Source organism: Aspergillus heteromorphus, assembly GCF_003184545.1.
Source record: "Aspergillus heteromorphus CBS 117.55 chromosome Unknown BO70scaffold_30, whole genome shotgun sequence".
NCBI lineage: Eukaryota > Fungi > Ascomycota > Eurotiomycetes > Eurotiales > Aspergillaceae > Aspergillus > Aspergillus heteromorphus.
Genome location: NW_020290435.1, coordinates 363,497 through 390,326, shown reverse-complemented (window position 1 = coordinate 390,326; position 26,830 = coordinate 363,497). Strand labels below are relative to the sequence as shown.

Below are 26,830 nucleotides of genomic sequence, written 5' to 3'. Positions count from 1 at the left end.
TGTCGGACATGCTACTGTCCACGCAGCAAACAGTATCAGTGGTCATATGATACTGTTTCCCATGGCCGATATCATTTCCAGCATCAGTATTACCGAACTGAGGGTGATCACAAGGCCACTGTTCCAGAACAGCAAAGATATTTTAATGCTGTAGGGATACAGTCCGTGCCTTCGCCAATCGAACGGATCATGCCAACTCTTGACATTGTTTTAGGCCGTCCGTATGATGTACCGCACTCTGATTGGAAGGGGATCGGCTATCGTCTGCTGGAGTATATCCAGAAAATTCTTGTGCCTTCAGGGGTTTCCAACTTCGCTACAGCCTTGCAAAAAGTTGTTCGGCCGGCTCAATGGCCTCACTTTCCTCCTCTGAAACACCTAAAAACCTGGACATTGTCAGACCTTGGTCGAGGGATCATTCTCTTACCTATTATTCTTCGAGTATGTGCCCGCCCCGACTGGTTTCACCCGAGATTCCTGCTGCGGATTAAAATATTATACCACATCTCTTTCCAAATACCGAAAATGTGTCCTCGCCACAGATGTGGCTGGTCCGTGCTTGTGCAGAGATCGCATTGACAACCACCCTTATCTCAACCAGCCGCGCGTTGCCTCCTGCACTGGTAAATGCAAGGATTACTCACAGCCGCCGAATCTTTCAGCATTTGGTGGTTACAGCTTCAGCCATGACTGATTCAGAGCTACAGGCATTCAGCATCCATGGTCTGTATCTGTGGTATTCGCTGGCCAGTTACCTAGCTAACATGAAGCAGGAAAACTGCCACATGATTATAATAAGAAGCATAATAAAGATAAATGGTTTAAGTATCTTGGGGTGCCAGTTGTTCATGCTGGCTTTCATTTTCATACATTTGCTGCTGAGTATGGCCCGCTCATGAACTGTAATGTTCTAGCCGGTGAGTTGAAGCATAGGTAAGTACCTATTCTAAATTATAGCCAGCTGCTGATAGTATCACACTATATAAGAATATTCAAGAGATGGATAGATCGCGCCTCGCCGCCTCAGCTGATGACTTATCTCTTCCGGCTAGATCGGCTCCACCACTCTTTACGCCTGGGTCTTGCGGGTTCCTGGCGGGATGATCATCCAATTCTACTAGAGATTGTCCAGGATCTGTATATGTCCTGCCCACGTCTGATCCAGAAACATATTCTTGCAGATGAATTTATTACTGACCTGCAAGTTACAATGACACATCCGATTGAATGGCCTCATTCTTCGCTTTCTGAGCAGGATATACTGGACATGTTACCTTCAGCGTACCGGCAAGAATATTCAATCTCACTTCCTCGCCAGTATGATAAAACACAATTATCTTACTATTGTCAGATCAAATTCTGTTCCCGGTATGATTTCTTTATTTTTAAGGAGACAGCTGTGAAAGGCTTTCGCAGCTGATTTCTATATATCTTCTATTCCAAGATACTAACTGTGTTCTGTTCTCCAGTCATTCACAGACAATTACCACTGGAAATTTTATTAAATACCAGTCTTCAATAGCATATGTGAGTTGTGGTATAAAGCATTATACACAATCAGAATGCTTCTTCTTTCTTTTATTACAGCCTTGGGTACGGAACGGAAATACAGATAAGGCAACAACTCTTCCTTTCTATTGTTCTTCTAAGAGATGGGTATTGTCAGGATTACAAAGTAAAGTTGAGCCGGCATTTATGATCGATATAGATAATGTTTACAGACAGGTATCAGTTGATATTAATACTAGACAAGATCTAGTATACTGTTCATGGAATATTGATTTTATGTAAATAACAAATTATTATATTCTGGTCTTTTACTACTTTCGTATGATTATATATTACTTCTGAGAATATTTTGTATAAGAATCTTACTATTATTTAAGGAGTGTAACCAGATAATCTCTAGAAATTATGATTAATATTTGTTATATATCTATAAAATACCAGATAATGTCTAGAAATTATGATTAATATTTGTTATATATCTATAAAATACCAGATAATGTCTAGAAATTATGATTAATATTTGTTATATATCTATAAAATACAGTTTCTGTTCATAAGTAATAGATATCTTCCGTATCTAATCTATTTTATTACAGAACTATTCTTGTTAAATTATAATTACATAATAGTTTCTGAATCGTATTCAACTTTAACAACGTTTGTATGTAATTACCCGGTTTGGGTGAGGTTGTATCGTTAGTAATTATTATTATATGTAAATAATAATAAATAACTGTTTTGCAACTGTAAGCAACTGTAACACAACCTAGCTACAACCTAACTGTTACTGTAGGTAACAGTTTGACAACTATTATGAAATGGTCAGTGAGTGTGGCAAACTATTAAATATATATAAATAATAGTAAGCTACCATCTTTGACTTTTACTGAACTATGCTGTGACCCTCTCTACGCACGCCTCCGGGCCCCTATGTAACTAGATAGAGAGATACTCCATTATATATTTCACCCGCATCACTTCTATCATACAGCTCACGCATTTGCATCTGCTGCCGCGAAAGAGCATCCTTGTACGGTGTAGTGTACAGAGTACTGGCCCTGTATACACTTTCCACCCCATTCAACCCATGCCAGATAATCCGATCATTCATTCTGTCCCTACCACACTACCAGATCTACCTATGCCTAAACCACCCTCCCCCCTACAATATGATCTAAAAAAAAAAAAAAAATAACAGGTGAGCAAAACCATACAACGCGGGAGATACACTGATGGTCGCCCACTTTTTTAGTATGGTTGTGTTACCCTCTCCACGAATCAGAGGTAAGAAAAAAAGAAAAAAACATACAACAGAAGGGATTCGCTGGTGGTCACCCACCCAACTACTAACCTCCCGGCGTGTGGCTTAAGTACGGCTGAGCGGACGGGAAGCCCTGTTCTCCACACCCTATGGTCGTATGTACTGTTTCTCTCTGTACTGGAAATCATATAGGAAAAGAAGAAGGAAGGAAGTCATATATACTAGGTAGATAGTTCCAGCCCCAGTCCAGTCCCAGTTCTATATATCCATGACTAGCCGGCTGTGTCATTGTGGTGAGAAATGAGTGTCGCGATTCCTGACATACTTTGATTCTATTATAAATAAGGTGCGGTTGCTGCGCTGTTACTATTGTAGGGGCTGTTTTTTTCTAGTAGATAGTTACAAACGGTTGATTGAGATATGGTTTAACAAGGACTGCCTCGGATTTGCGATATATTTCACAATTGTAGTGCGGACATCGTACGTGTTCTTATAGTTGGCGTGTCTCAGACTAATATATTCTTTATAACTAGTGCATACTAGTTCAGTCGACCAGCGACGCAGATAAGACCTTGATATTAATATCAAAGAGGCCCAAACGGAGCCAAATCCTCACTGTTCCACAGATTTTCAGACAGACTCTCTAAGATCTCGAAATCAGGTATTCAGAACAGACTATCCTCTTCGAGATTAATTCAAGGCGCGAGCTTTAATATTATGTATATATTATGATTCTGAGTACCTGGATTCTTCTGTATCTGTATTTATACTGATATTGTCGGGTTTATATTTAACAGCACATCGGCAGCGGCGGCGGCGGAGCTCTGCTCGGAATAACAGTCTCTGAATATATCTATATTAATATAGCTGCTGTTTTGGGCGGTTATTAACTTGATTATATCTATTTTTTTAAAGATATTATTACTCTCGAGTTTCTTTATTACTGTGTTGATAAGTAATTCAAAGATATCGCGGTATTTCTTGATCTATTTAACTTACTCTTCTATAATAAATAGAACAGCAGAGCAGGCGCAAATATTATTATTTATCTAAATAATTCAGATATTGCTTGTGTGTGTCTATAAAATATACAGAAGAATTATCCCGGCTATAAAAATAGTTTAGACAGCTAGAAAAGAGTAACTGTATTTAAGTATTTAATATAATTATTTATAGATTTAATAGATATTTCCGGCCGCGCGAAGATAGATATAATAATAAAGATTAAAAAAAGAAAGAGAGGGCAGAAACAGCTGGATTAATAATCAAAGAGCTTAATTATAATATAATATTAGATAATTCAGATCTAATTTACTAAAATACCGCAGGGCGGATTTTTTCTATTTCTTAAGTTTAAGAAAAAAATAGTTTATTTTTATTTATAAAGTATACAGTAATTAATCAGTCTGATATATCTTATATTAAATTTCCGAGTCAATCCGGCGTAGTTAAATAAGATAAATAGCGAAGATTAAGATTATAATTTTATTAAATAATAGAAGTGCGGTCAGTAAGACTGAATTATAAATATTATTATTAATATTTACTGATAAGAAAAGATTAATATATCTATTAGTAATATTAAATAGATAATTCAGAAATATAGAAATAATCTGTTTTAAATAATAAATAATTTAAAACAGATATTGCTGTATTTAAGTTATAAAAAGATTTATATTAATTTTATTGATCTTATAATATAGTCTTAAATTAATAATAATATATATAGCAAGACTTATTATATATTATATATTCTGGCTAGATATAGAGTAAAGATAATATATAATTAACAGTACTATAGCTTTAATATTCTCTATAAATTATATTTTATATATATTTAATAATTATTATAGTATAGTTATATAAAATTACTAATAAATTAATTAGCAAATAATCTTTAAATTATACTTAGCTATATATCTCAGGCGAAGTATATATATAAATCTTGCTTAGTTGAATTAATATTACTCTGATTATATATATTAAATATAGCTTAAAAATACTGAACTATTTTTTTTTAATAAGCTTTTCTTACTTTTTCTGCGCTATTTATTATCTAGTCTTATATAAATATTATAACTCTGTGCGGTTAAGAAATAGATAGCAGATATAGATTTATATTATATAAATATATAGAATCTGTGAGTTTATTTTATTATTAAAAAATTTACTGCTTTAAATTAATCTTTTCTTTGTTCAGGACTGTTAAGCTTAATTATTACTGTAAGTATTTTTTTTTTTATTTAAGAATTAAAGAGAAAGATCTATAGCTCTCTGTTCTAAAAAAAAATCAGATCTGTTTAATAATATTACTCTTAAAAATAATATCTGATTTTATATTATAACTTAAATTATCTTTTTAAGATTAAAGACTAGAGAAAAACCCGAGCTGAAACTAATATATACAGGGATTTTAAAGAAGTTAAGAATAAGAAATCTTATTAATTTCTTAACAGTATTTTAATCAGACCCAGCTGATTAATTAGTTAATATTCCCGAGTACTAAGAAGATAAAAATATAGAAATAGAATAAGTAATATAACTACTAGCTCGACTGCTTATAGTTCTGAATTTTAATTAAGACTTAAGATAAATAATATACTTCTGCAACACCCGGGTATATTTATAATAAGAGATTAGTTTAAGAATTATAGCTGAATAGAAAAAAAAAATAGAAATCTTACTTATTCTGAGCTTTATTCTTTTATTATATAATAACTTTATTATATATTATCTCTGCTTTATAGTAGTTAAAGCAGACAGGATATTTATTATTATACTAGCACTTGATTATTAGTATAAGCGGGGGTTCTAATATTATATAATTAGGGCCGGGCCAGCAGCCAGATATATATTTATTAATAAAATAAAAAAAAAAAAAAAAGATCTGTCTACTAACTTTCTACTTTCTAATTTTATAGCACGAGCAGGCTGTTCTTCCGCGCTTTTAGGGATTATAATCCTGTAAAAAAGAAGACACTCTTATATTTATAAATGCTCCCGCAAGATCTATACTAGTTATCTTATTATTAACAGAAAATTGCAGGGGATGAAGCGGGCGATAATATTCTAAAAAAATAATTGAATTAAACTTAGAGAAAGAAGAGAAAAAAAAAAAAGAGAAAGAAATAGATAATTATTAAGATATTAATCTTAATTTATCCCGCCAGTTATAAAGACTAGCGCTCTTAATAATTACAGCTCAAGTCCAACCACAGAGAGTATTCTATTATTATTTATCTATTTATTTATTAAATTAAATCTTGTTCTAGATATATATAATTTTTAAATAGAATTACTGCAATATAAAAAAAAAGCTCTCTATCCCGCTTTAAATATTATCTATACTATATATATTATTTTTATTCTTATCTTTCTTCTTCTTCTTCTTTTCTAATTAATTAATATATTCTATAACTTTTATAGCTTTGATTTAATTTTTATATATATATATAAAGCAGAATTCTTTTTACTAATATTTATATTAGATTCAGAGATCTGTCTAATCTATACTTTAATATTCTAAACAGTAGTCTATTTCTTAATTTATTCTTAAATCTTTTTCTGCTTTCTCTACTCTTTTTTCTATCTCTTCTTCTCTTCTATCTCGTGCGTATTCTTAAGTCTCTCTAGATCTTGATTGCGGATTAAAAAATAAATAATAAAGCAGATTCCCATCAGTAAGATTTAAAAAATAAATATAAAGTAGAATATTTTTATATATATAATAAAAATCAGATTCTAGTCAATATCTAAAATACTAGTTCTTAATAAAAACAAGTAGAAGAAATCAGTAATATTCTTATATACTTCTAAAAGATAAGACTATAGTATTGCTTGCAGAATAGTAATTAAGATAATCAAGCTATATATATCTTTCAAGCAGCAGAAGAAGTTCCGATCTGAGATAATAATAGTATATTATATCTTTATATAGTGAGCTTGAAATATAATTATAATTAATTAAAAAATAAAGCCTATATTTACCCCGGCAATGGTGACAATAATAATAATAATAGCCGGGCTGATATAATAATTAAATAAAAGTATTAATCCGGCTTCCCTGAACAGATATCAGAAAAATAAAATATAATATAATAAATAAAATATCAGAGAAGTATGTTACTTACAGTATTTAAAGAAAAAAGCCAGCCCAAATTATTTCTTTATAATATTTGTATTGAGAGATATACTAATTAGAGTATATAGAGACTATTAACTAACAGAATATTATAAAGACTGTTAATAAAATAGAGATAATTAAAGATTAGTTATAAGTATTCTAATAATACAAGGGCAGATAGTAGAGAGATAACTAATAGATAGTCTTTAAAAGAAAACTCTGTAAGAATAAAGCACAGAGAATCTAATTCTTAAAAAATATTACTAATTCTATATTAATATCTGCGCTGGAAAGTATAGCCGGAACTAGATAATAATATATCTAAAAGTATAGACAGCACAGTTACTTTTTATTTAATTAGAATAAATATAATCAAGATACAGTCTCTAATTATAAATATACTAATTATTATTGCGGAGTCCCAGTTGAAGTAGAAACCGCCTTCTAATATTAAGATTAATAAAAAAATAATATTAATAAATAATATCAAGATATTATAAAAGTCAATTCAACAAATATTCTTCTGAAAGCTTTTCTTTTTTATATTATTAAATATAAGAAAATAGTCTATAATAATAAAGTATATAGTGAGTAAAGAGATAAGCCAGAAGAGCCCTCACCAGATTAAATCTATTATAAAAACTACGCCTATAAATAGATTAATAATATTATCAAGCCTCAGGACCGCATCCAAGATATTCTAATACTTATCTCTATCTTAAAGTATTATAATATTAGATATAATAATTATAATCAGAGAGATAATACCGCCATCTGCTACTTTAGTCAAGCCCTAAAAAACATAGAATATTAAGATATTCTGAAAGAGGCTGCACAGCAGATCTGCAATATAAAGAAGATCTAAAATATATAAATAGACTATTTTTTAATTAAAAATATTAAAAAGTTGGTCATACAGCATTATAAATATAATATTTATGATAAGAGATAATATATCCGCCTATAAGATAGTATCTGAGATATAAAGATCGCGGGCAATTATAAAAAGAGTAATACTAATATTATTTTAATTAATAAATATAATAAATAGAGAAATCGCCAGACCCGCAAAGATAATCAGTAATTATCTAATAGATAAAATATTAATCTAATTATACAGGGCCTTCTTCGCAGCCTGTTACCAATTTATTATATCTATAAATTATATCAGTAATTAATCTGATAGAGCAGCAATATAAAGTATAGTAATTTAGATAAGATAAGCAGAAATTAATCAGAGACAGGATATTACTTCTATTAGATCTGTCTGGAATATTATTTTCAGATAACAGCGAGATTATTTAATTATATTTAATTAAGATTTTATTAATAAGAAATATATAATTATTTCAGCTCCAGGATATGCACAGGCTAATAAATATATTAATAAAAATTAAACAGAATAATAATTTCAGATACTCAGCATAGTAGTCTAGTATATCTATAGTTCTTTTTAATAAGAAATAACAGAGTATATATTTTTCAAGTCTTTTATCAGCCCAAATTCCTAGAATATCAAAGCTATTATTAATAAAGATTTAATTAAGACCCAGGTATATTGTATTATCGCCGGCCCACTCTCAGAGTTAGAAATAATTCTTAAAATCTTTTAATCTTATTATTAATATAACCAGGAATAACAGAACTATTTTATATCAGATTTATTAGTTAATTAACAATTTGCAGCCAAGATAGACCTGACTTTTTAGATATTTAATAAAAATAGCAGATCTATGCCCGAGCCTGAGATAAGCTGCAAATAAACCCAGCTGATAAAAAATTTTCTTTATTATTATCTGTATTATCAATTTCTTAATATATAATAATAGAATTTGACTGTTAATTAAAGACTTAAACCGCGGCACGCCGATAAAGCTTCTATTCTTATCTCTTAATCTAGACTTAATTAGTCTGAGTATAAAAAATTATAACTTATACATAGTATTTATAACTAGATTGATCAGATTAAAATTATAAAATAAAAAAGCGGCTGTTAATTCAGCAGTACTTGAACTTAATATATAATATAATATATATATCTAATAATAGAGAATTTTTAATTCAAGAGTAATAATTATTCTGCAGAGTCTTTCTTGATCTCTTAGAATAATATAACTTTATTTTATATCTATATATATATCACTGCGATATTGCTAGAAATATTTATAAGCTATTTAATTTAATCTACGCCTAAAGATTTCAAGTATATATTATATTATATTAAAGCTATAATTATATATATACAAGAGAAATATTCAAAGATTCTGATATTTATAGAGATTATATACTATATATACCAGCTATAGAAGTATTTTTAAATATTAAGATCTTAATATAATAATTACTGTTATTTACTTAGACTAATTATATTAAAGAATTGCCGCTGATTAATATTATATCTTAATTTAATCCAGAATATTAAAATAAATAATATCCGCCGGGAATATTCTTATAATTAAAAAAAAAGCTCTAATTTAATACACCGCAGGTAATACAGATAAATTTAATCTTAAAATTTATAAGAGCCAATTACAGGATTATAAGCTGATTATTATTCAAAGACTAGATCTGATTTTTCAGATATATAATCTCTAGAAAAAATATATAAGTCAGAGCAGGCACAGAATAGAAAGATAACTAAAAATTAATAGAATAATAAAAATTAAGATCCAGAGATATCTGATCCTGTGATTAGACTTCGGAAGAAGATATCTGGCGCGGGGGAGGTTCTTGATAAGAAGAATATATCTGAGACAGTGGCTGCATAGTTTGGCTGTGGAGTTGCATCTACATGGGAAGTTCCCATGTAGATGCACCGCACTCGTATTATAAACCTCCAGATCGTAAAGATGCATGTCAATCACGACGCAAACAGAGTGAGTGACTAGTGTTACATCAGAATCTAATCAGCCAGACGATACCAAGTTCTCAGCCAGCATGATGGACAGCTTAAATACTCAGCAACCGACCAGGTCATCCTCTTCCACCCCGCAGACACACCTCAATGGACGTCAATGCTACTCCAGCGCGGGAAAGGCTCTGGGCGGAAGCTCGGCTACGAACTACGGTGCGTGGACCCGTGGAAACGCAGCCGACTACGATCTCTGGGCAAAGTTAGTCGGCGATCCCGGCCGGAGCCATGCGGGCCTTTTGCCTTATTTTAGGAAAACAGAGACGCACTTCGATCCGACGGCGGATCCGGTCGCGCATGGTGCTGATCATATGACAGTTCCTCTGAGCTGAGAAAAAAAAGAGTATTATTTTTGCTATCATCCGCAATGAAGCTGCTACTTGCCGCCGGCCTTGGCTGGGCCGTTACCAAGGCTGGTACGCACCAAGACTCCACCTCACTTCCTCTCTATCAAAAGCCCGAACTCATGCTAGCGACTGTTCAGTGTTCGCCGCGATCTGGAGTGCCCTGACAGCTCCTTTGCGGGGTCCCCGCGGTGCCACAACAATCTCCAGGCACGCTGGTCTCACTGCCGCCCGTACTTTGTTTGGAACCGCCACTGTCGACCAGATCCTGTGTGTATACCCTTGCCCGATCCATCCTGATCAGACAATAACAACCTTTAGATATGTTCTCCCTCCTGACTCCCCTCACAAAAACTTCATAGCTCGCGCAAAACGCAAAGGAACCTTACCCAAAACCGTCGAGCTGCCCGACGGCACCACCGCCTTCTGGCTGGGTAACCCCAACGCGGAGAGGTTGATCGTGTACTACCCCGGCGGCGCTTACTGCTTCCCCGCTCTGAATGGTCACATCGAATATGTCAACTCCCTCACGATGGGCCTTCAGGATGCCGGTATAGACATCGGGGTGCTATTTTTGATTTATGATCTGGCCACTCAAGCCCCATACCCGCGTCAACTGGAACAGGCGATGGCGATTCTCCGATACGCGATCGAGACGCTGGGAAAACACCCGTCTAAAATCGTCCTCCATGGAGATTCCGCGGGCGGCCATCTGATCCTGTCGGCTTTATCGCATCTCGCTCACCCACACCCCCAAATTCCAATGTTGTCTCTGAGTGAAAGCCTTGCGGGCGCGGTGCTGCTCTCGCCGTGGATGATTGACTCTTGCACTGACTATAAGAGTTATGAAAGAAACAAATATCGAGATAGTATTAGCTTGAAAGATTTAGTTTCCTGGGCTCCATTCTTTTTGGGGGACGCTGAGCCGGATAGCTACAACCAGCCTGCGGTTGCGCCGGAAGGGTGGTGGCGGGATTTGCCCGCAAAGAAGATCTTCATTACTGCAGGAGAGCATGAGATTCTGCTGGATTCGACGTTGGAGACAGCAAACAAAATCCAGGTAAGGGGTACTCCGACTTTGGGTTCTTTGAGGCGAGGTTCTGATCTGATGTGTTTAGGGGGAACATCCTAATGCCGTTATGAATGTCGCGCTTGGTGAGTATCACGCCCAAGCTATCACATCGTTTGAGCTTGGGATTAAACCGGGGGAGCAGTATAAAACCATCATGACTTGGTTGAAGGAGGTTTTGGTTTAGTGACAAAGGATAGTTGGATTATCGTTGCCTGAAAGCCTGGAAGCCCGAGAGCCTGTGAGACTTAGCAAAACCCGACCAAGAATCCGATCTATCATACTCCGTATTATCTCTCCATAGTTATAACAACGTAGTCATAATTTAATTGGCTCGGCTGTCCGAGAATCTTTATTCCTGGCCCACGGTTCGTCATCATCTTTCTGCCTGCATCCGCTCACGTGCGGGGTTCCGACAAACAGTAAACTAGAGGAACATCTTCTACAAATATCAGATTCAAACCATTTACATCGCTTCTCCATTGTGTCTGTCAGTGGCGACCGTGATAATATACCCTGCCAAAATCCTCAGCTCTCCACTCCGGCGACAAACCTCTTCTTCCTAGCCACGTTCCAGACAAGCTATCCCTCAACAACCGTCATGGAGAGAAAGATATGGGTGATGCTGGGTAAGTATGTCACAACTCCCCACCGACATATCCTACTTCACCAATCACCTAACTAACCATGAACGATAGAGAACAACCCAGAAGTGATGAACCGCCTAGCAACAAAGCTAGGCGTGTCCCCCGATCTCCAATTCTACGACATCTACTCATTCGACGAACCAGAACTCCTATCCCACATCCCTCGCCCCGTCTTCGCCCTACTCGCCATTATCCCGCTCACACCAACCTGGGACCGCGATCGCAAAGCCGAAGATGCCGGAAAAGACGACTACACCGGATTCGGCCCCAAAGAACCTGTCATCTGGTTTAAACAGACCATCGGGCACGCCTGTGGCTCGGTCGGACTTCTGCACAGTGTGATCAACGGACCAGCGGTTGACTTTATCCGGCCTGATTCTGAAATCGCGGCTATACGCAGCCGAGCTATACCGCTGCCGATGGCTGAGCGTGCAGACATGCTGTACAATAACGTGCCGTTTGAGATTGCTCATAAATCAGTTGAGAATGTCGGGGATTCACCTGCTTTGCCATCGGCAGAGCATACGGGACAGCATTTTGTATCTTTTGTGAAGGCGGATGGGAGGCTGTGGGAATTGGAGGGATCGAGGAAGGGTCCGCTAGAAAGAGGGAGTCTTGCGGAGAATGAGGATGTTTTGAGTCCCCGGGCATTGGATATGGGACTAAAACGGATAATGAGATTGGAGAGGGAGGCGGGAGGAGAGGACCTTCGGTTCAGTTGCATTGCTTTGGCTCGTAGGTCGTAGCTGTTATGATCGATTCTGGTCTATGAGCGTTTTGGAGGGTACGGTGCTTGTGATCGGTGTGTAAGCTATGTTTCTACGGGTGTCAAAGAGAAACATCCACAGGTTACAGTCCTTCAAATCCTGATTAGTTACGCTATGAGCTAAATTCTATGGATTCTTCAAAGACCTCTGAGCCCGCCAGTTGAGCACCTTGAACAGTGCTTTGTTGTAGGAAGTATAGAACGAAATAGAATCCATCTTCACCTCTGCAAGCCCCACCTTCAAAACAACATACAATAGCGGATATTAATATAAACAATCAGTAAAACGCAACCAGCCCCACAGCCCCCAAGAAGCTAACCCCAACCACCCCCCACGCCACTCCCACAATCTGCCCTTTACTAGCGATTGTCCTCGCCCCGGACGTCGCCAAATACCTCACCCCATTGACCACATGGAAGGTAAACGGCCAGGCGATCGCAAATTTCAACGCCAACTTCGCCACGACAGGCAGGCCCGCCACGGCAGCGACCAGCGTTGTCGAGGAGAGATCCCACCCGAGGTAGGGAGCAATCAGGTATGATGTGGCAAAGAGGTAGAGGCCGCCCGAGAAGAGGATTCCGGTGTTGCGTTCCAGCGCGGAGGAGACCGAGTTGACCTGCCATTTGTATATTTGGAGGTGGGGGGAGACCGGGCGGCGGAGGCGTTGTTGGGCAAGGAGGGCTTGGGCTTGTGCTGGGGTCTGGGGGGTGATTTGGATTTTTCTATTCGTTGTGGTCCATCTGGGTTGTTGAAGCGTGATTGTCAGTTGATGCCGGAGAGGAGTATGGGGATGGAAGAGAGGAGATACCTTAATTGTTGCTGTTGTAACTGCTGCTGCCTGGCGAGCACTGCGAGGAGGGCAGGTCCTGGATTTGGGCTCTGTTAGTGATCGGGGAGTAGATCGGGCGTTTGCCGTTGGGTGCTACTTACGTTTTTGGGGTAGAGACAGGATATTGCGAGCTAACAATGCCATCGTGCTTGACAGACAGTCACAAACAGACAAACAATGAAAGATGAAGGACCTTGAGGGGGGAAAGGAGTTGACTGAGACCAGGCAAGTGAGAAAGCCAGCGAGACGGCTACTTAGGGAAAGGGCCACTCGACCCGGGAGCTAAGCAACGTTGATGCTAGTCCATCCTTCGAGATGTATTGCATGATCCAGATGAACCGTGTGTCCTTCGTCTTCGTGGGCGGTCATTGGCCCCGGTGCGTAGATATAATCATATGATGCAGATTGGATTTGGTTTCCCTATCCTTCTATTGAATAATTGTGTCTTGTATCTGCCAAGAACAGTGTACTAGATGGATTCTGTGGAAATCCGAGTGGGCCCAACGTGAATCTGTCCACATTCCAGATCGGGGGACGGGACTCCCCGGCCTTCCGCGATTGGCAGCCACGGTTGGAGTCCTTGCAAAGTGGGCCTATAACCCAGTGAGTAGATTTCAATCTAATTTAGATTCTGTCATTTGCTTCCAAATGCTTGTACTGTCATTGGCTGACATTCACCGGCATAGATGTAGCTGTAGACGTCTGACCTCCGAGTCCTCTCACTCATCGTGATCTTACTTATCCTTTACCAGGACGTATGGGACTTTGACCAAGGAGACAACATTTAAGTCTTCTCTTTGCGTGACTTGGTTCTTTGAGGAGGTGCTCTCAGCCGACAGCAGTAGTAATAGTGGTTGTCATTAATGTCTAGCGAGACGCTGGCGGCCCCGCACCCCCAGGAGCTCCCTTGGCGTAGAGAGATGTGTATTTAAGTACAAAAACAACCACGAAGACCATTCAAACAAAAGCTGAGCATTGTACCAACTGACTGCGCCTCCCGAAATGTGAAGTGTTTAGAGAGTGTTATTTGCGAGAAGTACGATAACGCTCCAACGTATGCCTTAAGAGACTGCCACTCAATGCAACCCATGCCTCTACAAACCATGATTTCAGCCGATTCCAAGAGCAGAGATCAAAAGGTGGTGGAATTGGCACGCGCGAACCTTCGTCTGGGGTGGAGCTGTTGAGACACTCGAAAACATAACGGCCGATCGCCTCGCATTCTGCAGTTGCAGTTTATTCTCATTCTGTTTTACTTCCCTTCTTTACCGAGTCTCATTATGCTTGAAAGTGATTACACTTGCACATTGCATCGTAAACATTGCCGCTCTTGCCGCCAACAACCTCTGAGTCTTCCAACAGTACTTTGTCATACCATTGGACCGAGTTTTACGACTACATGAACTTTAGGTGTGACGGTGTACATCGCTGGTATTGGTGAGAATAAGTGAGATGAGCCAGCTGGCAGCAGGAGAAGCGGATCACAGAAGCAAGATCATGGCAGGATGTCGAGAGGCTGGCGTACGAGTCGGAGGTCAAACAAGGACGGAGGGGGATGGAGGAGGCCGGCGAGGGGGGGGTTTATACTCGAGGACCGACCACGTGCCACCACCCACCAGCGTGCTGCCAACGCGCTCAATACAGCTACGTGGGCGGCGACGGCTGTAAGAATGAGGCCTACGCGAAAGGCTGGGGCGTGGGTTTCGACCAGCGACCTCAGCGCATGAGGGAGCGGGAGCGCCGCCCACACAGCAGTCCCGACCGACTCGATCGCTAGAATATTGTTGGTCTGATTAAGTCGGTGAAGGAAAAAACCAGAAGAGCAAACTAACCAGGGAGCTGGTTCGAGTGAAAACTGGAAAAGGAACACTTATAGGATATGCGGTAAAGCTGGGGGGCATCCCACTGAGTCGAAAAGTGAAGGAAGTGGAGGATTTCTAACTGCGTCGGGTTGTGAATTTAGCTATGTTGGCTCATAGCCTCAGTCAAGAGGGACTAACATTCCGACAGCGAGTCTGGCGGGTCAATCGAAGCGGTCATAGCTCCTAGATGGTGTTACTATGCAATCGATCCCAGGGAAGGGAGTGAGTCCGTCCTGCGCTGGCTTGATTCCGAGAGGAAATTCAAGAAGCCAACTCAAAAAGACACCTAACTACTTCCTCATCTCCTCTGCAACCTGTCTGTAAGATCCCTCACGAATGTCCTCCAAAATCCCCCGCCCCTTCAACTCCCAACCCAGCTCCCTCCTCGCCTTCTCCCCCGATGCGCGATTCTCCACACTGAGAAACCTCGCCAACACCTCCCCGAACTGACCCTTCGCGGTCTCAAAGTCCAAATCCCTCACCTCCACCCCCATGATCTCCGCCACGGCCTCGAAAATCTCTCTCGCTGTCACCGTGGTATCCCCACTCGCATTGTACACCTCCCCCGCGCGTCCCCGCTCCGCAACCACCAAGTACAACTCCGCCGCATCCTCCACATGCACCGTCGTCGTCCGGTTCACCCCACCATCCACACAAATCACACTCCCAACCATCTTCGCCAGATCCATCCACCGTCTCACCCCACTCCCTCCACGCCCATATGTATACGGCGCCAGCCGCACACACCTCACATTGACCCCCCTCTCCACCAACCCCATCCCATACGTCTCCATCTTGCCCCTCGAATTCAACGGCTTCGGATCCCACGCCCCCGCCTCATCCGTCTCCTTTCCATCTGGATCAGCATCCACAACCAGCGTTCCCGACGTTACCACCACCGGCTTCCCCGTCCCCGCTGCCTCCTCGGCGATCGCATCCAACGCCGCGATGTCAATATGAATCACGTCATCGTACGACGGCGTCTTGCTGAAGTCATACGCCGTCGCGAGATGGATCACTGCGTCGGCGAGACGTGTTTCCTCTCTGAGGGTGGCCAGGGAAGTGAGATCGCCGCGGATCGGCACTGCGCCTAGTGAGAGGAGCGTTTCGTCGGTGGTGAGCGTGCGGGATAGCGCGTGCACTTTGTAGTTCTTGGATATGGCGAGGGGGATTAGGGTTTGGCCGACAAAGCCGCTGCCGCCGGTAAGGAAGATGTGTTTGGTGGTGGACAGGGTTGGTTTCTTGGTTGGGTTTGGTTGGATTGAGGGGTTGAGATGGATGGTTATGGATTTTTGGTTATGAAGGGGAGGGTGAGGGCAGGGAATAATGATCGGTCATATGGCTTTGAGATCCCTCGCTTGTCTAAATTACTACGGGGCTTGGAGGGAGTGTAGAGTGTGTTTACTGTCTGGTGAGGGGAGGAAATAATGATCGGTTATATAGCTTTGAGATCCCTCGCTTGTCTAAATTACCATGGGGTTTGTAGGGAGTGTAGAGTGTGTTTACTGTCTGGTGAGATGAGGAGGATGGGGGGAGTTAGGGCTCGGAGTTAAGAAGCCCGTCGGGGTGTGCGCGAATCCCGTTCGCGTTCGGGAGCGACTTGAATACCCTCCGGGGTTAGACTAAGCTTTTGATACATGAGAGATTGATGGAGTTAATCATGTGATCATATGTGATCCTAGGTACTAGGGAATGTGTTAAAAAAAAAGCAAACTCAAATTTAGAGTCCATTTCTTGCGTAACAATATTCGACGTCCAGTTGATATTTTCTGTCGGCAAGGTACGCTCAGCACTTTCGATTTGTCTTCCGCCCGGGAGAAGCTAAGTGGATATCCGTCGGCATTGGTCGGCATTGGCCGTCGACCAATTCTTCTGCATCATATCCCTGCTGTCCTGCTACTTACGCCGGAATAGTCTGTCTCGGAGTTAAGAGGACCTCAAGTCCCCGAAGGAATACCAGAGAACTTGGGACATGATTAACGGTGTTTCTGCGGGGCAGAGTAGAGGGGTAGATAAAATGGCTTACCCGCTTTCCTCAATCAATTCAGCATCGGGGGCCAGGGTCACATTATAGCGCATGAGGATGGTAGGGACCAGCTACACAGGTTAGATTAATGGTTAAGATTGTGGGATTAGAAGCTGAGGACAAAGTGGAAGAAATACCTTCGACATCTCCAGCCAGCTAATATCTGATATTCTTAGCATAAAGACAGGGAAAAGTGGTGATGGGCTTACTTCTCCCAATGCAAGTGCGCGATCCACCACCGAAAGCGAAGAAAAAGCGTTCTGGGAGACTATATTAGCAGAAGCCTCCATATAAGCGCGAGGAACGTACTCAGGTTACTTGCGTTCTCATCCAGCCACCTCTCCGGACGGAATTCCTCGAAATCCGGGCCCCAAATTTCGGGAACGCGGTGAATGGCCCATGGCGATGTCCCTACCACTGTCTGGATGCTGTTAGAGGAGACCCCCGAAAAAGTTAAAGCAAATGATAGATGAAACTAACTCCCGCTGGAATATAGTAATCCATGATTGTCATTCCGCCCGCTGGAACATCTCGACCGAGTACTGCCCCGGCCGCAGGGTACAGCCGTATGGCCTCATACATCACAGCTTGGAGATATGTGCAGGACTCTGCTTGTTCGAATGTTACTAGGTCGCTTAGCTCACCACTGGATCTCTTCTCCTCCAATTCTTTCATCAGTCGCTGGTAGGCCACGGGATTTGTCAGTAGGAGATAAAAGGTTGCGTTCAATGAAGTCGAGGTCGTATCAGACCCTGCGAACACATTCGAGGCCATGGCAAATGAAATGTCTGTATCGCTCAGGTGCGGCTTCGTCTTCTGCACGGTGAAAAGCTGGTTTATGATATCCCGGTCGTCCCCACCGCGGTCTTTCCGGGCGATGACCTCTTGCCGGGCAAATTGATGGAAGAATCCATTTCGGTCATTGGCTGCGAGCCAGTTCCCAATGACGGGCCTCAGAGTTTGATGGAGATTGAAAAACCAACCCACATGCCCGAGCCAAGATAATGAGCCCAATGCTGTCCGAATGCGCGCAAATACCCCGTGGTCGTCCCCAGCAAGGAGGTATCCGAAGGGGCGAGAGAAGCTGACGGCCCCGATAACATCTGGTGGGAAGGTCAGTGCGATAACTTTTTTTCAGTCCAGTTTCATGGTAACCCCCATACCAAAAGCAAATAATTGAATAAAGGCACCCAAGTCAACAACACCCGATAGTCCGTCCAACTTCTGGATTAAAGTCTTGATGACAGCATCCACGTTTGGCTCAAGGTGCACCATCGAGTTCATAGAGTAGGCGCGTGCGACAAGCTTTCGCTGTTCGGAGTGAATCTTCTCGTCACGATGTCCGACGAGGTCAAACGATCGGCTTCCCCTCAAGACATCGTACGAGGCCGCTTTATTGAACCCCGCCCCGGCCTCTACTTGCTGTTAACGATAAACCGCTGCAAGATATGGCTAAGCTTACTGTATATCTCACGGAATGCTTTTTGGTCTACTACACTCCTGAATGTTCTCAGCACGAATAGGAGGCAAGGGAAAGTCAACTAACAGATCATTTGGCCCTATACGCACCACCGGGCCATACTTCTTATGAAGTGAGACATTTTTCCGGTGAGATGCTTTATGGACGGTCACATATACTTGGTACCAGTTGGTAAGCTTGGCCCAAAACGGCCCTGGGATCTTAGCCAAAGGGGATAGGAAGCACTGGTAGATCACGTAAGCGCTTGTGCTCAGAAGCAGCAGCGCCGCAGCAGCAGAAGGGCTCAATATGGAAGCGATGAAGAGCATGGTTGTTGTTCTGTTCCAGACATTGAAGATGGTATAGGATTAGCAAAGGTAGCCCGTCTGTAAAGGGAGACCAACACAAGATATATGAGAGCAATCTGAGGGAGGACAGTACATAACTAAACGTAATGCAGAATGCTTCAGTGCATATTTTGTCCAAAAGCCAAATAGGCTAAACGGCCAGACTGAAGTCATCATCGGTCTTGATCAGCAGGCAACAGGAGATGCGGCGGACGGGTGCAGCAGCAGCAGAATTACAGGCATCAAGCCGAGGATTTATGCAGCCCGCGGCCAGCATAGCCGTAGCACAAAGCACCAGCCGGCAGGCCTCTTGTGCAGTTCAAGCAAGGGTTATTCCAGAACCCCACAAAATGATCTACAGAAGACAATGGCTATTCTGTCGGTTACAGTCTCCCGTCCAATCAGCAGGCGACTGACCTCATACTGCAGATATCTCCACCGCTAGAGGGGCATACAGGTGAATTGAAAGGAACAGGTGAGTGAGCCAGCCGTGGACGCTATGAACTCACTACTGTAGGACTGAGGCGGGGTAGCAATTTTGTATTTATAAGCTGCCAGTGACTTGCGAGTCAATACATTCATCCGAAGGCCCCAGTATCTGATGTTTATTGGTAGAAGTAGTCATCTCAGTAGCATGACTTCACCGTGCAGGTGTTTATTAAATTACCAGCTACCTCAGGTCGGTCCTCCGAGCCACCTCCTCCCCCTTTCTCTTTCACTTTGTTCCTCCCCGCGAGGCAGCTAGCTAGATATCACCTATCTTCAATACACCAATTTCACGGCCTCACTTTTTGCGGCAGAATCTGTCTGCAAATATAACAGCTCTGATACCGGGCTAAGGGAAGTCATGTTTCAGCAGCAGTAACAGACCCTTGCAGTATCATGTTTACCGTGGTTGGTGGTCGCGACTGGCCAGAAAAAAGAAGGTGTATATATCTAACCCCCTCCCGGTCTTTGGTGATGGCTAACAGCTTTTGCTGTCGCAGAGCTCCTACACATCCGGTGGTCTTTGAGTTGTTCTTGGAATAGACGTTGAGTAAGACAGAGAAGAACAGTTCCAGCTCATCAAACCCATTTACAATGAAATTCTGAAGGGCCACCGGAAGGTATATGGCAAGCCATGGTATGTGAAGGAAGCCACAAAACATAAAGCCCCGAGATAAAGCGTTAAAACCCAGTACATCCTCGACATTTCGCCATCATAACAATCACATGTACAGTGCCACCTGAGACTGGACGACACTATCACCATTACCGTCGCCACCGCTGCCATTGTCCTCTCCTTCTTGTTCCTCGCTGGCTATATTATTCCCCTCATTATCCTCTTTCCTATCATCCTCATAGTCTTCATCTTCATCAATGACTCCATCATATGAGTCATAAGGGTAAAGACCGACGGGTTCCTCTATACGGCAAGTTAGGAATAACTGGAAGCAGAATGGTATACGTGGCCCGGATAGGGTGCGAACCTGGGTGGCCCACGCGTGGTTTCTTCGTCAGTAGTATCTCTGATGTTATCCCAGTCATGTAATCCAATTTTGCCTTCTCCGAATAGGCGTTTCTGGAACCTGAGCCTGAAAAGAAATAGCTGATAGCGTGTGTAACAAACGGCGAGCCTATAGCATGGAAACGAGGTACTTTAGTCACCAGCAGGCCCCAGGCTCCACTGGGTAACCACTCCAGACCAAAATACCCTGAAACCCACAAGACCCTTTTCCAGTTTTGTATTTGTAATTTCCCCCGCGGTTGTGTTAAATTGGAAGCGAAAGGACTTTGTCCGTAGGACATGCTGACATATCGAGACCACATATTCGAAGAAAAAGAAGACGTCGGCATCGCGAGGACTCGGGATGCCTGGGAGCTCTTTAAACCATGGTTGTTTTCTACCCATCGTCCAAATTGGTGATCTTGAGCAATCTAATGTTCTCCGGGGTCTTTTGAGCTAGCTCCTTGGTGATATTCAGACTTGAACCAGACCTCAAAAATGCGAATAAAGTCAATGTTAAGACCCGTATGGTAAGAAGAAAATAGCTTGACGAAAACCAACCCAAGAGGGACCTGTTGTGGAGGATGGGTTTATATTATGGCGATGACCAGAAGCGACAAGATCTGCGGCAGTAATACAAGGCCTGAGGCCTCTGAGCTTTGTGTCCCCAGCCCGAGAAATATGCCTAAGTAGTGACTGGTAGCAAGCGTGTAACCTCTTGGAGCTGCAGTCGTCCGAGCATGGCCCATCCGCTGCATCTTGTAGGCTGGCTTGCTGCTGCCTGCTGTACACAAGTTCCTGGATTGAGCTGTTGGCAGATCTTCATGTGCGAATTAATGTCCGTCGGCCGTCGGCTCCGTGGCTTATGCTCGGTCTTCAGGAGACTATAAAGTGGTACAAATGTCCGGGCGCGCTGATGCCAGCAAGTATGTTGTTTGTTGCGATGGGCTTGGTCTCTTCCCCTCGTCCGCAGCGCGAACTGGTACAACTAGCGACAACCGTTCAAAATACTTTTACATCGGTCTGGACCCCTGCTAACAAGTCTCTTGTTGCAGACATCGATTTTTGCGGGCATCCACTGCTTTGAAATTCTGGGAGGGAGAACAACAACCTCATCCGAAACATATCGAAAGGTATTTTTGGAACGGCGGCTAAGATTGGCTGTGAATCGCTGCCAGCCTGGTCATTGCAAGACACAATGCCGTATGAATTTCAAGGCATCCAAGACAATACCAAAGAAGGCAAAGTTTGGAAACGAGACATCTGGAAACGAGCCATCTGGACCACTCCATTGATAGGCTGTCATGTTGCGGCTTGTGTTGTGATGGGAACCATGCTCGTTGAACTTGTGCCTCGTTTGATATCGGTTGTCACCCTGGGTACTTGGACGACAAGCCATGGCGAGACTCTGAGCTTGACCAAACCTCTGTATGGCATCCCGTTTTTGGACTACCTGTTTCGGGCCCCGATTGCATGCTTTCTACCGTCTATTACCGGGTCTGATTCGCGGTCTCGCGTTCATATGCTCTCCTTTCTTATTGACTTGGGTCCGATCTATGGAATATGGCTACTGGAAAGCTACCGCAAGACACACTCTTGGTATGAAATTCTACTGTGAGTGAGTCCCGTCCGGGATGTCAAACTCCTGGCCCTGATATGTCAATGCAGCCCTGTAACTACGGCCAGCACCGCGCAAATGGTAGCAATCGGCAAAGCGGCCCCTATCTACTATGCAGCAGAGTATATCCAGGTGCCTCTTCCCCGACTGCTTTCCGGCAGCAACCGTGAGGTAGATCCATACATCTCCGAGTCCCTCATAGCCGCGATGGCCGCAGGCTATTATCTGCCCACCTTTGGCAATTTCTTCGCCCCATCACTGGAGTCTCGTCAATGGTACAATGCTATATGGCAGCTTTTCCCCATCATTGTACCCATCATCCAAGCCCCATTCTATCTCATCACCAAGAGAAACGCCCCAGTATCATCATATCTCACAGGGAAGAACCGCAAAAAAAGCATCTACTACCTCCGCTGCGCATATGGCGGTTTCGCTTTGATTTCCGGGCTCACGTTCATCTATGCCTGTCTCTCCGCGCCCACCGATGCGTCACTTACCAGCATTTTCCTCCCCGGCCTCCGAAGCTATCGCGAGCCCGTGAGTTCCTTCAGCGACGTGGTTGCGCGGTTTCTACAATATGATGAGCTTATCGTGATGGTGAGCGGGTTTGTATGGCTGGGACTGAGATTCCGCGAGTTGAAGCAGGCAGGAGCCTCGCTTTCGTGGACGAAGGCCATCTGTGCCCTGGTGGTCTTGACTTGCGCTTTCGGTCCGGGAGCGACGTTTGCTCTTGGTTGGGGGTGGAGAGAGGAGATCATGGATCGAATGGCAGGGTTCAGTGATGAGAGGGGTAGTTTAAGGCGCTGCATAGAACCTGTAAGAAATATGCAAACACCTGGTGTCAATAGGATAAACATAACAAAGGTATAGCTTTATAGTACTAAATAACTGTGAGCTGCATGCTTATCAAGAAATTATGTTTTCTTTTGGCGAAAGCGGGGTGGGTGCCTGGGGACCGGCAGCTTATCACGGCCAGACCGCCACGCAGGGGGGAGGCGCGTACGCTTCCTATCTCCATCACCCGGTCGGATCCTCCGATGTCATTCCATCCATCCAGGCTATAGTGGTTTCACATCTAGTGTTATTGCATGTCTTAATCCCCTCCCTCTTGGAATAATCCAATGTCTTGTTGGATATAAAGTGACCAAAACCCCGACAGACTCGAACCTGAACGACCGAAGCGACCGCGACGATTGACTCAACAAAGACATGTTCGATACAACTAACCATGACGGGGACATGTCGACCCTCTTTGGCGTGACATTTAGTAGCTATATCTATGCAGTCATCGGGGCTTTGTTGCTGTACTTCATCTACCAAGTACGACCATTATCCTCGTTGTCCGTCCCTTGCTGACACTCCAGGCAACAATGGTAACCGATATTCCCCACATCAAAGGGATACCAGAGATCCCCGGCGCCATCCCAGTCTTCGGCCATCTTCGACAGCTGGGCGATGATCACGCCAGTGTGTGCGAGCGCTGGTGGAAGCAATACGGGCATTCGGTCTTTCAGATAAAGTTAGGCAATACGCGCGCAGTGGTCTTCAACTCGTTCGAGGACTGCAGATCCGTGCTTCTGGGTCGGCACCAAAACGCTCTCATTGACCGTCCCAAGCTATACACGTTCCATGGAGTCATCAGCAGCACTCAGGGGTTCACCATCGGGTCGTCTCCGTGGGATGACTCGTGCAAGAAGAAGCGCAAGGCGGCAGGGACAGCACTAGGTAGGCCCGCCTTAAGAAACTATCATCCGATGTTTGATCTGGAGAGTTACTGCATCGTTCGAGACCTATTTTGTGATAGCCAGAATGGCGAGGTCCAACTCAACGTCCGACCGTATATTCAGCGGTATGCTCTCAACACAACTCTGACTCTGTGTTACGGTATTCGCATGGATGAGGTCTACGATGACCTTCTCCGTGAGATCCTTCACGTGGGATCGGCCATCTCGTTGCTCCGTAGCGCGTCGGAAAACCTACAGGACTACATCCCCATCTTGCGCTACGCACCCAATAATCAGAAGACGGCCCGATCCAAGGAGCTGAGGCAGCGGCGAGACGCGTACCTCAATCTTCTGCTAGACAAAGTTCGCGCCATGATCAAAAAGGGAACGGATAAACCGTGCATCTCCGCTGCCATTCTCAAGGATCAGGAGACGAAGCTTACCGGGGTGGAAGTCTCCTCGATCTGCCTTTCCCTTGTTTCGGGAGGGTTTGAAACCATTCCTGGCACTCTCACGTCTGCGATTGGATCTCTGTCCACGCCCGAGGGGCAGATATGGCAGGATAAAGCGTATGAGGACATCAAGAGGCACTATCCTGATATCCAAGATGCCTGGCTAGGCTCGATTCACGAGGAAAAAGTCCCGTACGTCAATGCCATTGTCAGGGAAGCAGGGCGATACTATACCGTTAGTTCGATGAGTTTGCCTCGCAAGACCGCGACAGAGGTTAACTGGAACGGCGCCATCATTCCTGCCAAGACTATGGTCTTGATTAATGCGCAGGCTGGTAACCACGGTAAGCTCTCAGGCAGTTCCTGAGATACCATGACCTGCCAATTCTAACATCGACAGATATGGATCACTTCGGACCCGATGCCGACAAATTCGATCCCGAGCGATGGCTGGAAACGGTCGATCCCCCAGCCGAGAGAGAAATCCAGGGTCTCCCACATCTGAGCTTTGGGGCAGGATCCCGTGCCTGTTCAGGACAGGTCATCGCAAGCAGACTACTGTCTGTGGCCCTGGTTCGTCTTCTCTCCTCGTACAAGATCGTGGCCAGTGAGGACGAGCCACCGAATACCGACTACATCGAGTACAACAAATTCAAGACGGCACTCGTGGCGATCCCGAGGGACTTTAAAGTCAGGTTGATACCACGGGATGATGCGATGACCAGGCAGTGCTTGGATGCTGCGGAGCGAAGAACTAAGGAACACTATCGGGAGTAAGAAATTTGTTGATTGATAGTTGGATATTTTATATCAATGCAATTTCTGATTGATAACGTTATCTTTATGTAATGTCGTCTCTTTGGTGTTCAGCTCCCAAGGAGTGTCGGACAATCCGACAGCCAGATACTTAATGCGGGGAACCCCCTCACCCCTCCGCATATTCTTCTCCCCTCAACGGCAACTTCAACCAAGCCACCAACAACTCACCATGAATCCCCTGGAAACACCCAATCTCATGAATGTCAAGGGCCGTGTCGCCCTGGTCACCGGCGGCAGCAGCGGGATTGGTCGAATGATCGCCCAAGTCGTCCTCTCTGAATCCATCCCCTCCAACAGTGCCAATACTGACAACCCCAGGGACTCGTCTCCAACGGCGCCAAAGTCTACATCGTCGCCCTCCCAAGCGACCCCATCGCCGAAACTGTAGCTGAGCTGAATGCTGCCGGCCCGGGGAGCGCAGAAGGGTATGTCCCCCACGTCCACTCCCCACGATCCAAGTTCTCCCTCACTCACATGAACCAAGCTACCCCTGCGACCTCACCTCCAAATCCTCCATCGCGGCCCTCGCTCAAACTATCACTACCCTCGAACCCCACCTCGACATTCTCATCTCCAATGCCGGAATCCGCCGCGACCCCCCGATCGCCTGCAATGTCCTCACCGCATCCCTCCCCGACCTCCAAGCCTCTCTTTGGTCCAGCCCCGAATCCGACTGGGCAGAAACCTTCCAGGTCAACACCACCGCGCACTACTTCCTCACCGTGGCGCTTCTTCCCCTCCTCGTCGCCGCCGCGAACCAGCCCCTCGATAATGGACAACTGGGTCGGGATGACGGAAGGGGTGTGGTACTGCTGACAAGCTCTTGTGCGAGTATGCATAACGCCTCGAATGTGGATATGATGAGCTATGCTACCAGCAAAGCGGCCACGGACCATCTGGTGAGATTGTTGGCGGTTAAGGTGGCGAGGTTTGGGGTTAGAGTCTTGGGGATTAATCCCGGTTGTAAGCTTGTCCCTTCTTCAAAGATCCGAGGATAATGAGGGAATTGGAATAAATACTGATAATCTGGGCTGGGTCTAGTCTTTCCGAGTCGCATGAATCCTATGGGTGGAAAAGGGGATATCTTTAAAGGGCTGGTCGAAAAGGTCCCCGCTGGTCGGGCGGGGCGGGCCGAGGATATCGTTGGGGTGGTGGTGTTTTTGGTTAGTAAGGCTGGGGTAAGTGGTGTCTCGTGGTTTTTCAACGATGGCTGAACTTTGGGGGAGATTTTGACTGCCATTGTTGTTTAGGCGTATGTGGACGGGACGTCGATCTGTGTGGATGGGGGAAGGGTTTTATTGGCAAATGGGCAGGAATAATGGGGAGGGGAAGGGTGGATTGGTAGTATATTTGGATTGTTCGATCGGACATGGTATATTAGGCTGTCTACAGAGTATGTTGGAGAAATATACTGTAGGTGGTTGAAGTAGTGTGTGGGCAGGTGTCTCGTTCCTGTATGCTCTTCCCATACAGTCTACAACGTATCATGGCAGGATATTTGACTGTTGCCTCAGGCTCTCCGTAAGATCGGCTTTCTATCACTGGGTGAAAGAAAACCTTTCACACTTCACTCAAAG

At 43.6% G+C, this 26,830-nt stretch overlaps 11 protein-coding genes across 11 annotated transcripts; 6 read left to right on the top strand and 5 right to left on the bottom strand.

The window, feature by feature from the left end:
• Nucleotides 1-793: 793 nt before the first annotated feature.
• On the top strand, nucleotides 794-1,813 carry BO70DRAFT_365446 (uncharacterized protein). Its single transcript, XM_025544069.1, has 2 exons — nucleotides 794-1,368; nucleotides 1,470-1,813. Exons 1-2 carry the CDS (start codon nucleotides 1,031-1,033, stop codon nucleotides 1,789-1,791), a joined length of 660 nt encoding a protein of 219 aa, XP_025395999.1. The 5' UTR covers nucleotides 794-1,030; the 3' UTR covers nucleotides 1,792-1,813.
• A 605-nt stretch (nucleotides 1,814-2,418) lies between these two features.
• Nucleotides 2,419-2,665, bottom strand: BO70DRAFT_365445 (uncharacterized protein). Its single transcript, XM_025544068.1, has one exon. The coding sequence runs from the start codon at nucleotides 2,618-2,620 to the stop codon at nucleotides 2,438-2,440; it is 183 nt and encodes a 60-aa protein (XP_025395998.1). The 5' UTR covers nucleotides 2,621-2,665; the 3' UTR covers nucleotides 2,419-2,437.
• A 7,165-nt stretch (nucleotides 2,666-9,830) lies between these two features.
• BO70DRAFT_399753 (uncharacterized protein) lies at nucleotides 9,831-10,131 on the top strand (the record flags this gene model as incomplete). Its single annotated transcript, XM_025546884.1, has 2 exons — nucleotides 9,831-10,094; nucleotides 10,123-10,131. The coding sequence occupies 2 exons, from the start codon at nucleotides 9,831-9,833 to the stop codon at nucleotides 10,129-10,131; spliced, it is 273 nt and encodes a 90-aa protein (XP_025395997.1).
• Nucleotides 10,132-10,171: 40 nt separating this feature from the next.
• BO70DRAFT_343585 (esterase) lies at nucleotides 10,172-11,497 on the top strand (the record flags this gene model as incomplete). Its single annotated transcript, XM_025541424.1, has 4 exons — nucleotides 10,172-10,220; nucleotides 10,289-10,418; nucleotides 10,470-11,208; nucleotides 11,267-11,497. 4 exons carry the CDS (start codon nucleotides 10,172-10,174, stop codon nucleotides 11,402-11,404), a joined length of 1,056 nt encoding a protein of 351 aa, XP_025395996.1. The 3' UTR covers nucleotides 11,405-11,497.
• Nucleotides 11,498-11,818: 321 nt separating this feature from the next.
• On the top strand, nucleotides 11,819-12,717 carry BO70DRAFT_389848 (ubiquitin carboxyl-terminal hydrolase; the record flags this gene model as incomplete). Its single annotated transcript, XM_025546108.1, has 2 exons — nucleotides 11,819-11,846; nucleotides 11,916-12,717. The coding sequence occupies 2 exons, from the start codon at nucleotides 11,819-11,821 to the stop codon at nucleotides 12,608-12,610; spliced, it is 723 nt and encodes a 240-aa protein (XP_025395995.1). The 3' UTR covers nucleotides 12,611-12,717.
• A 191-nt stretch (nucleotides 12,718-12,908) lies between these two features.
• On the bottom strand, nucleotides 12,909-13,660 carry BO70DRAFT_343578 (succinate:quinone oxidoreductase subunit C; the record flags this gene model as incomplete). Its single annotated transcript, XM_025541423.1, has 3 exons — nucleotides 13,562-13,660; nucleotides 13,440-13,497; nucleotides 12,909-13,371 (listed from the first exon to the last, which is right to left on the bottom strand). The coding sequence occupies exons 1-3, from the start codon at nucleotides 13,602-13,604 to the stop codon at nucleotides 12,909-12,911; spliced, it is 564 nt and encodes a 187-aa protein (XP_025395994.1). The 5' UTR covers nucleotides 13,605-13,660.
• Nucleotides 13,661-15,612: 1,952 nt separating this feature from the next.
• Nucleotides 15,613-16,545, bottom strand: BO70DRAFT_299137 (NAD dependent epimerase/dehydratase; the record flags this gene model as incomplete). The annotated part of the gene is made up of 1 exon (XM_025539633.1): nucleotides 15,613-16,545. A coding segment is annotated over one exon (933 nt), but the record flags the coding sequence as incomplete, so codon positions are not given.
• Nucleotides 16,546-17,344: 799 nt separating this feature from the next.
• On the bottom strand, nucleotides 17,345-19,136 carry BO70DRAFT_415983 (cytochrome P450; the record flags this gene model as incomplete). Its single annotated transcript, XM_025547386.1, has 8 exons — nucleotides 17,345-17,419; nucleotides 17,486-17,511; nucleotides 17,558-17,608; nucleotides 17,658-17,769; nucleotides 17,829-18,451; nucleotides 18,512-18,763; nucleotides 18,811-18,848; nucleotides 18,931-19,136. 8 exons carry the CDS (start codon nucleotides 19,134-19,136, stop codon nucleotides 17,345-17,347), a joined length of 1,383 nt encoding a protein of 460 aa, XP_025395992.1.
• A 1,226-nt stretch (nucleotides 19,137-20,362) lies between these two features.
• BO70DRAFT_399749 (uncharacterized protein) lies at nucleotides 20,363-20,942 on the bottom strand (the record flags this gene model as incomplete). The annotated part of the gene is made up of 2 exons (XM_025546883.1): nucleotides 20,363-20,559; nucleotides 20,624-20,942. 2 exons carry the CDS (start codon nucleotides 20,940-20,942, stop codon nucleotides 20,363-20,365), a joined length of 516 nt encoding a protein of 171 aa, XP_025395991.1.
• A 2,337-nt stretch (nucleotides 20,943-23,279) lies between these two features.
• Nucleotides 23,280-25,234, top strand: BO70DRAFT_365443 (cytochrome P450). The gene is made up of 3 exons (XM_025544067.1): nucleotides 23,280-23,578; nucleotides 23,623-24,778; nucleotides 24,835-25,234. Exons 2-3 carry the CDS (start codon nucleotides 23,629-23,631, stop codon nucleotides 25,209-25,211), a joined length of 1,527 nt encoding a protein of 508 aa, XP_025395990.1. The 5' UTR covers nucleotides 23,280-23,578; nucleotides 23,623-23,628; the 3' UTR covers nucleotides 25,212-25,234.
• Nucleotides 25,235-25,395: 161 nt separating this feature from the next.
• Nucleotides 25,396-26,613, top strand: BO70DRAFT_365441 (SDR family NAD(P)-dependent oxidoreductase). Its single transcript, XM_025544066.1, has 4 exons — nucleotides 25,396-25,518; nucleotides 25,572-25,678; nucleotides 25,738-26,216; nucleotides 26,295-26,613. Exons 1-4 carry the CDS (start codon nucleotides 25,423-25,425, stop codon nucleotides 26,465-26,467), a joined length of 855 nt encoding a protein of 284 aa, XP_025395989.1. The 5' UTR covers nucleotides 25,396-25,422; the 3' UTR covers nucleotides 26,468-26,613.
• Nucleotides 26,614-26,830: the final 217 nt, after the last annotated feature.

What these genes read in the sequence shown, in the direction of transcription:
- BO70DRAFT_365446 (XM_025544069.1), top strand. Translation starts at nt 1,031, where the DNA reads ATGACTTATCTCTTCCGGCTAGATCGGCTCCACCACTCTTTACGCCTG. An exon ending in CAGATCAAATTCTGTTCCCG is followed by an intron (nt 1,369 to 1,469) that starts GTATGATTTCTT and finishes TCTGTTCTCCAG; the next exon opens with TCATTCACAGACAATTACCA.
- BO70DRAFT_365445 (XM_025544068.1), bottom strand. Translation starts at nt 2,620, where the DNA reads ATGAATGATCGGATTATCTGGCATGGGTTGAATGGGGTGGAAAGTGTA.
- BO70DRAFT_365443 (XM_025544067.1), top strand. Translation starts at nt 23,629, where the DNA reads ATGGTAACCGATATTCCCCACATCAAAGGGATACCAGAGATCCCCGGC. An exon ending in TGCGCAGGCTGGTAACCACG is followed by an intron (nt 24,779 to 24,834) that starts GTAAGCTCTCAG and finishes TAACATCGACAG; the next exon opens with ATATGGATCACTTCGGACCC.
- BO70DRAFT_365441 (XM_025544066.1), top strand. Translation starts at nt 25,423, where the DNA reads ATGAATCCCCTGGAAACACCCAATCTCATGAATGTCAAGGGCCGTGTC. An exon ending in TTGGTCGAATGATCGCCCAA is followed by an intron (nt 25,519 to 25,571) that starts GTCGTCCTCTCT and finishes TGACAACCCCAG; the next exon opens with GGACTCGTCTCCAACGGCGC. An exon ending in CTTGGGGATTAATCCCGGTT is followed by an intron (nt 26,217 to 26,294) that starts GTAAGCTTGTCC and finishes GGCTGGGTCTAG; the next exon opens with TCTTTCCGAGTCGCATGAAT.